The 8671-nt window shown below is 41.5% G+C and overlaps 1 protein-coding gene across 2 annotated transcripts; it reads left to right on the top strand.

Moving 5' to 3' along the window:
- Nucleotides 1-397: 397 nt before the first annotated feature.
- On the top strand, nucleotides 398-6814 carry LOC311270715 (indoleamine 2,3-dioxygenase 2-like; the record flags this gene model as incomplete). 2 transcript variants are annotated; one of them, XM_084375827.1, is made up of 10 exons in its annotated part: nucleotides 398-487; nucleotides 2410-2505; nucleotides 2616-2735; nucleotides 3274-3392; nucleotides 3552-3566; nucleotides 3663-3762; nucleotides 3941-4058; nucleotides 4175-4226; nucleotides 4441-4589; nucleotides 4760-6814. In XM_084375827.1, 10 exons carry the CDS (start codon nucleotides 398-400, stop codon nucleotides 5134-5136), a joined length of 1236 nt encoding a protein of 411 aa, XP_084231953.1. In that variant the 3' UTR covers nucleotides 5137-6814. The 2 variants fall into 2 exon arrangements, with proteins under 2 accessions (XP_084231953.1, XP_084231954.1); XM_084375828.1 differs by lacking the exon at nucleotides 398-487 and adding an exon at nucleotides 1042-1253.
- Between the last annotated feature and the right edge of the window lie 1857 nt (nucleotides 6815-8671).

The raw sequence follows: 8671 nt of genomic DNA, 5'->3' as shown, positions 1-8671 counted from the left end.
GTGTATTGAGTAACCTGCTCAAATATATTTATCAATATTGCAAATGTTGAGTCATACAAACACGGTATTTCACTGATTCCTTCGGCAGAATGTGTGCATAACAATTTCTGTAACTTGGCAGCAGCTATTGTTTTCAGTTTCTTTCATCAACTGCCAAAAATAGGATGCTATCCTTTCTATTGCATACTGTACAAAATAGGGAACTTCAGCTTCGCATTGTAATCCCCTGACATTAAAATGCAAGACGTCTGATTGGCTCTTTGTTGGGGGATGTTCAAATAATGGGATGTGACAAAGGTAGTGGAAGCAGGCTCAGAAGGAGTTTAAAGATTGATATCTGTGTGTGTGTCTGACAGACAGAGTAATTCTTTTGTCACCACAGAACAGGACAGAAGTTATGGAGACTAACGGCGGAGAAACACTGCAGGCAGACTTTGATGCATTTGATATTTCTGAGGAGCTTGGATTTCTCCTTGAAGAGCCACTGGTGAGTTTCACTGTCATCTTTTCTGATACAACAGACAGTCCCTCTCTGTGTTGTCTGAAACAAGCATACAAGAGGTCATACCGACATTACACACGCTGTACACACACACATACACTTTTGTTTACCATAGAGGACTATTTTCTCTTTATCTTCTGCCTTTGTTTAAGTAGTTGGTCAGCTGTCTCAGTGGGCTGAAACAGATGATAATGCTTGTTTTTTCGATAAGATGATAGAAGGTTATTGATCCGGTGAAAGTCTCCATTCACATGATTGGACCTGCCCACTGTCCACTGTCCACTGTCCAACAAGATATTCTCGTTATACAAAGTCTTCTTCTTACGAGATAGTTTGTGGGAGTATAACAACACATACAGAAGGGCTCAAACGTGACAGTTTATACAAGGGGAAGTCAGTCAGCAGGGTATGATAGTGATAGATTTGTAAACATTGCAAACCGCACACATCAGCACTGACGTTCAATGAGACGTTTTTAGCTTTAACACATGTGCACAGATGGAGTTCAAAAGTCCTGCTGCTCTCAGAATGGACAAACGCTCTCTTGTCTGGTGTTAACTGTAATAGTATTTTTAAACTAATATAATGAGGAAGATTTACAATAGTATCAACAAACAATGGACACATTATCAAAACTAGGTCTCTCTAATATGTCAAACTTTGGGGATTTTCCTCGGTTTGGGGAGTTTTGTGAAGTGGCACAGCTGGGTGTGTTTGGCATTCATTCATTCATTCTTGGTTTGAAGAAGTGGTACGTATTTTCAAAGCGATGTGCGGTTACACACTGGTTATTGTCACTAGCCACCAGCACCAGGCTCTTTCATGTACACAGACTTCTTTGGTTTTGTACATGTCAAACTGCTCGCTCGTAACTTGAAAACATCTTCAGTCATCACTCTCCTTTCTAATAGGTCTCCTTAAAGCAGCTCCTGAAGAGTGATGTGTTTATTGCCTAAAGGGAATAAGTGTGAATATGTGATAAATAGGGTGTGATACAGCAGAGATGTGGCCGTAATTTCTTTTGGTTAATGCAAACAAATGCGTGTGTTTTTTTGTTTTGTCTTTATTTTAACTTCAATCTCCACATTTATCAATGAAACCATAGAAACAGGGATTACTATGCTACAATGTTCGGTGCAACTTCACTGTTATTGTCATTATCACCTGTGTTACTATGCACAGAAACTACGGTGACCCAACTTTTACCATCACAAATTCAATTTAGAAAGGAACGGCCACATATTTTTACAGTATAAAGACACACAGATGGATAATTTGGATAATATGATGTCATCGGTGGTTCTCTGGGCCAAGTCTTGGCTTTTCATTTATATTTTAGAGATCTACTGTTAAACTTGTCGGTTATTCATTTTGATCGTCTGCATGGTTTTATGCTCAGAAAGGAAAGGCTTTAGAAGAAGAAAGAGAGGGAGAGGAGTGACTTTGATATGCTTTGTCCAGTAGAAACTGCTTCATTGTCTACAACCCTGATTTAATGATGGTGGTAAAGCATATATCTCTCTATATCTACCTTCATTGTGAATGGTGGTTTGGCAACATCAGAGGGAAATAGAGAATTAGTGGGTGGCCTTTTTTTCTCTTGAACCCCTGCCCCGCAAACTGTCTGTGCACCTCCATGCTGTATACGACTATTTTTCCATCTGGGCATCCCCTGTTTTATGCTTGACTAATTTTCTCAGTTTTCTACTGCCTCCTCTTTCAAATTGCTTTTCTCACTCTGATTGATAGCTGCAGTCATTCCCTGACATGCAGGTCAGGCACAATGGCAAACATGAGCTGATGATGTTACTGATTACACTCTACATGAAAATCCCCCATGCAAAAAAACAACAACAAAACAATCAAAAATCAATGAGCAAGTCATTTTGTTTCTTATTGTCGCCCAGACTAACCTTCCAGAGTATTATCGGGTGTGGCAGGACCTGGCAAATAATCTCACACATCTGATAGAGTCACGTAAACTACGGGATCTGGTTCACAAGGTGAGAATGAGCGACGCCTTCCTCATGCAAATACTAAGTGCAATCAGAGTTGACAGCCCATGCGTGTGAATGTGGACATACAGTTTTTCATTTGTTGAAACACAATCCAGATGCCGCTCTTGTGTCCTAACCTCTTGAGTAACCATCGAGAGCTCAGGCTGGCTCACCTCACGCTGGGATTCATCAGCATGGGATATGTGTGGCAGGAAGGACACCACGCACCTGCTCAGGTAAAACACAACCGACAAAGGAATGAAGGACAGTGAAAAAAACTATGATGATGTCTGAAAATATGTATGTTAGCATCTCTGTGAGGCTGCACTTCGGCACAGCTATGCTTGATATAAATGCTTAAAGCCAAAATGCCACTAGCACAAGAGAGGGATTCAGGCCCTGGGCTGACTAGTTAGCATGTCTTTGAAATGATTCTTCACATTCTGTTGATAGTATAAGTTGATTTTTGAATGTTTTCAACTAAAATTCCTACATATTGCACCTTAAAGAAAGAAATGTCCCCTTAAACCAAAAGTTTGAGTCTATTCAAGGCCGAGACAATCCTCCATCCAAGCTTCGTGGAAATCTGTTGCATAGTTTCTGTGTTCTCCTGCTGACACACCAACAAGTCAGCAAACATAACCTCCTTGGATGAGTAACAGGCGGCGCTGCAGGAAATGTCAGGAGACCCTAAAGCCATAGCATTAGCATGTCTGAAACTCTCATTAAAGAGTATTACTGCAGTGAAACTGTACTGTTGTGGTTGCTTGGCAGATTCTCCCCAAAGCCCTGGCCTGGCCCTTTTGGCAGGTGTCTCACAGGCTCGGCCTTCCACCCATCCTGACGTATGCAGATTCAGTTTTGGCAAACTGGAAATTAAAGGATCCCACAGGGTGAGTAAGGTTCCTTGTTTCATGTCCAGATGTAATGTACATAGTCCACAGACTGTCCTTTATTATAACAGTAACAATACGATAACGCTGTAAACTTCAGCCCCTCATGGAGAATAATAACTTTTGTATTTCTTTCTCTTTTCTTTCATTTGATTTCAGGGATATGGAAATTGGGTGAGTAAAAGGAAATTTCCCTGCCCTTTCACGTGATTTTGTCATGTCTGACACTGCACAGCTCATCAACTTTCAAAACATCACTTTCAAAAACAGGAACGTGGACTTGATATTTTCCTTCCCTGGTGAGGAGAGTTGCAGGGGATTTTTCATAGTGTCACTGTTGGTCGAGATGGCTGCCAGTTCAGGCATAAGGGTTAGTACTGGCTGCTGCTGCTCTCCCTTTTTTTCCACGTCTAACTCTTTCTGAACTCCAGTCCGATGCTGTCTGTCCATCTGTCCACTTCCTTTTTTTGCTTCCTGTCCACATACTGTGTCTGTGTCTTTATTGCTCGTCCCTCAGTGATGGATTTTAAACTTTTAACTCTAACCAGGGGGCTTTGGAGGTGATGCACGCTATGAAAATCTCAGACCTCATCGGCATACAGAAAGGTCTGGTCAAAGTAACTCAGTCTTTGAAGAAGATGAAGGAAACTTTCAAGCTCATGCATAGTAAGTTTAAATTAGAACCTAGCCCAATCTGAATTTAATCAATTTACATGCTGAGCCATTTATGAAGGCAGAGAAATTGAAGGTAATTAGATTAACTGAATTTGTGCTCCTTTCAGATCACGTCGATCCAACTGTGTTTCATGGAAAATTGAGAATTTTTGTCTCAGGGTGAGTTTTTGGGCTGTCGCAAATTCACACATACTGAAGTTAATAATTATTTTAATATTGATCTCATCAGGTGCAGAATTATCTTCCTTCCTTTCTTTTGTACTTTCCTCTGTTGCTGCACTGTATGTTAATGTATAAAATGGTACCTTGTGCTTCGAATTGCATGTGGAGGAATAAAACAAGGTTTATAGTTCATGTATGTGGTTTGAACTAGGTGGCAAGGCAACCCCATGCTTCCAAGGGGGCTGGTGTACGAAGGAGTGAGCAACGAGCCCATTTTGTTATCGGGTGGAAGTGCAGCCCAGAGTTCAGCCATTCAGTGTTTCGATGCTTTGCTGAGCATCCAGCATAAGGACGAGACAGGTAAAGATGCATTACCTTCGACCTTTGACCCCTCAGTTGCTTCTCACGAATGAATCACGCTGTTTGTGCAGTCAGTTGAAGACTCGGACGGAAAAAGTCTCCAGGAAAGGTTGTTATTTTCTTTCTTTCAGCGTCTTTCTCTGTTCTCTTCATTGATTCGCCCCGTCTAGGAGCCTTCCTGACACGCATGAGGGATTACATGCCTCCTGCCCACCGTCAGCTGATAGAGACCCTGTCCGTCTCTCCGTCTCTGCGAGACTTCATCCTGTCCCACTCCAGCTCTGATCTCTGCCAGGCCTACAACTCGTGTGTCTCAGCGCTGGTGGATTTAAGGAGCTACCACCTAAATACTGTGGCCAAGTACATCATTGTGCCCGGTAATCAAGCTAGCTCCATGGGCTGCCCACTCAGAGGTGTGGGCAATGTGCTGAACACCAGAGGGACCGGCGGGTCCAACCTGATGGTCTTCCTCAAGGATGTTCGTAACACCGCACAAAAAACACTGATTTCAGAGAGGCAATCTGTGCAGAGAGAAACTGAAATATAATTTATAGCATGTTTTATATCATGCATGATATCCAACACCTTTTTAAGCAGTATACTCTTGAGGTTGTATTTATGAAGGATTTTCCAGCGGACCACCATAGGACCTTATTTCAGAAAAGATTATGTACAGTAGTAAACGGTGGGAGACAAATACCTTTTGCAGTTAGCTGAGCGGTTTTACACAAAACTAAATCTTTCCGACAAGCTGTGACTTTCTTAACATGTTAAATTATCTTTTGAATTGACAAACGTCATTTGTGTAATTCATGGCACAATTTAAAAAAAGTATTTTTTGTGATCTTTTTACAACCCGTGTGTGTAAACTAACTAACCAGTAGCCACATTGATTTAAAACACCTGCTAGCTACCTAACACCCCCAGCCTATTGATAATAATGTATGCAAGTTTTCCATGTTAGCTATTGTTAGCTAGCTGGCCGGGGATTCTGTCATCTATCGGCTAGCAGTCAGGTTGCGAGAAGGAGCAGGAAATGAAGAGAAGATAGATATATCAAGATATGACTGACTTGAGTTCCCATGAAAATGTTTCAATTTATGAATTTTTTGAATGCAAGAAACTCAGCAGCAAGCTAGAGAAGTCGTCAGGTGAGTTCCTAAAAATGAATAACAGCTCGGAAATAAAGGAAGGCACTAAAGCTTTAGGATGTTCAGCACATCTAACCTTTAAAGGTTAACATATCTGGTCACACACTTACACAAAAATCCAACATCAGAACGAGTTGTGCCGACCCATGTTGACCTGACAAATCTGTGCCCTTGTTCAGTCTTTCAAATGACCTGAGTCTGCAGTGTAACTTGCTGTATTGTACAGCTTGGTTAATGTTCGTTTAATAACCACACACTTGCAAAGAGAAGAGGTGCGGTCAAACTTTGAAGCAAAGAGGGGGAAGTGAAACTCTGCTTTTCAGCCTGGAATTAAATCTGTGGAAGTCTTGGGGACTTTTCTCCTGACTTTTTTCTTTGGGACAATAAGTACTGACATAGTTTTGAAGCCCACTTCTGCCAGGGGAAAACAAATGGAAAGTTATACATGATAAAAAATAAAAAACAGTTATGGTGAGCCGAAATGACGAGATACTCACACAAAACTTTTGACTTCATGGCTACGTCAAACTTTTTAAATGTATTTCTTTTGGCAGACATAGGCTTCCAGACCTTGACATCATTAAATGAACTGCTGCACTTTACTTTGACGTAATACTTTCTATAATCACACGATTGATTGTCAAAACCTTTCTACACTATACTAGAGAGGACTATGTGTTTGTTTTCATGCATTTTATTTATTCTGGTTGTATTTGTATCCATGGAATAATGCATACATTGCAAATCCCAGATGTACCCAGATTACTTTTGAGATAAATGACTCCAATTACACTTTGAACATTTTGTGATCAGTGATATTTATAAAACTATTCTCATCAGCCACTACCACAATGCCTGGTCATGTTGCTTTTGAACTGTTTTATTTATGATAACAAATAAAAAAACAAATAATGCCAAAATTGGAAGAAAAGCCTTTTTTTTGTTTCTAAACTGCATCCGATCAATAAACTAATTTGGCTTTTGTAAACAGAAACTGAGAATCTGGGAAGTCCTACGTGCCTGAGAGTAAGAAGCAGATGGCAGAAAGGGAAGGTAACTGTGGGAGAACTGAGCTGTGGCAAAAGTAGAGGAAGGAAAGGAAGGACTCACATGATAGAGGACATTGGTATAAATATAAAAAGAGAATCAGCTGAGGAGAATGAGACGGACGCAGTGGGGGTAATCAGGGCAGAAGGGTAGATGTGTGGGATCAGGTCACTCAGTTCGCCTCCTGGTCTTGAATTGAAGGTTGTGTGTCTCCTCTTGATATTGCGCACTAATCACATTATAAAAGAGAAGAAGGGGCTCAACTGCATTGCTGCTGAGCTCCTGGTCATGGTCCAACTCTGCTTCACTAAAGCACAAAAGATGTCAAGTGTGGTCTGGGTGAATGTGGTTCTGGCTGTAACTACACTCAGTGCCGGTGTAGTTCTCTGCTCCCACAGAGAGTTTGGAGGTGGGAGGAAGGCGGCTGGGTCCTAAAGTATTTTAACCCATTCTGTAATTCGGTTTCATGTTACAGCCACCAGTTTCTGAGAAATCCCTTTGATGTAATCACTTTAAATACTATAACACCCATGAGCCTACAGCTGCCGCAATGCCACGGGCAAGAATCAGAGCGGCAGAGTTTGTTGCTGCTGCCATAGTCGCTGGATTCAACCAAAGCTGAACTAATTTTGATTGCAGATTTTGAATTCAGTTTTCTCAGCAGCATAATCTTACATTTTTGCTGGTCGTTAGTATCATAGGTGACAGTTTAAAGGACCAGTTTGCAGGATTTAGTGGCACCTAGTTGTGAGGTTGTAGATTGTAACCAACTGAATACCCTTCGTCTCACCCTCCCCTACGTCAATGGCCCTCTCTAAATGCCATTGTTTCGGTTTGCAGTGAGACAAAGCGGACTCCTTGAAGAGGAACCCTGCCAAGACTCACTCTAAGGTAACAAAAAAATTAGTCTTTGTTTCAGGTGATTGCACCAAGGACTTTATATAAAAATCTGGACACAGTGTTCATTCCTGGGAAAGCTGCTCATTGGCACATGAAGCCAAATTGGCTCGACTTCCCGGCTATAAAATTACCTGGATCTTCAGTGCTGTGAGGCCCATAGAGCGTGCACACAAGAGACATCTGCCGACCGAGCAGGCTAAGTTCTAGACTTTCCCAACTTTATTGGACCAAAGGGCTCAAATTATTTTGTGAGGGTTTGTGATGCTCAACAAAATGATCCACTGTTTTATAGCAGCTTCTTTCACAATGTAAGCTTATAGAAAAAAATATTTTTGGGCTGCAATACATCACATGATGTAATTACACGGTTTTGCCACAGCGAAAGTTGGCTTCAAGGCCTGTCGCTCTTCCTGGTGGCTTCGACTGTACACTAATTAAGACATAATTTTGGTAATTTTTCTCCATTCTGCCTCAAAATCTCCCTCAATCCTGCACACTGGCCCCGTAAAGGTGTTATTGACAACATTCAGCCAGTTAATGTGACATCCCATCTCCCCCTTTCATTCCATTCACAGCTGATGTTCGATCACCTGCCTCCTCAAGTGATGCCAGTTCGCACTAGCACTAGTCAATGTTGCTAAGGCTAGCTAGCAAATGTAAATGCTTCTAATGCTTGTCAACGTTAACATCGCTAATGCTGGCTTGCTAATGATAATGTTGCTAACGCTGGCTACCTAATGCTAACCTTGCTAACTCGAGCTCGCTAACATTAGGGCAGTACAGTAGCCTGCTGGCCGCATACTGCAGGTCTCAGCCATTTTTATGTTCCCCCCCACAAACTGGCGACTACCAAGACTTTTGACGACCGATGAAACACATATACCTCATGACACAAATGCTTTTGCTTTTACTAATGCTATCGGCTCACAAACCTTGTTAGATCTGGAGCCAAATTCTTACACAGACATAAACAAAACAATCATT

The sequence above is a fragment of the Pagrus pagrus genome (assembly GCF_965226575.1).
Source record: "Pagrus pagrus genome assembly, chromosome: 15".
Lineage (NCBI taxonomy): Eukaryota > Metazoa > Chordata > Actinopteri > Spariformes > Sparidae > Pagrus > Pagrus pagrus.
This window is presented reverse-complemented; position numbering and strand designations above follow the sequence as displayed.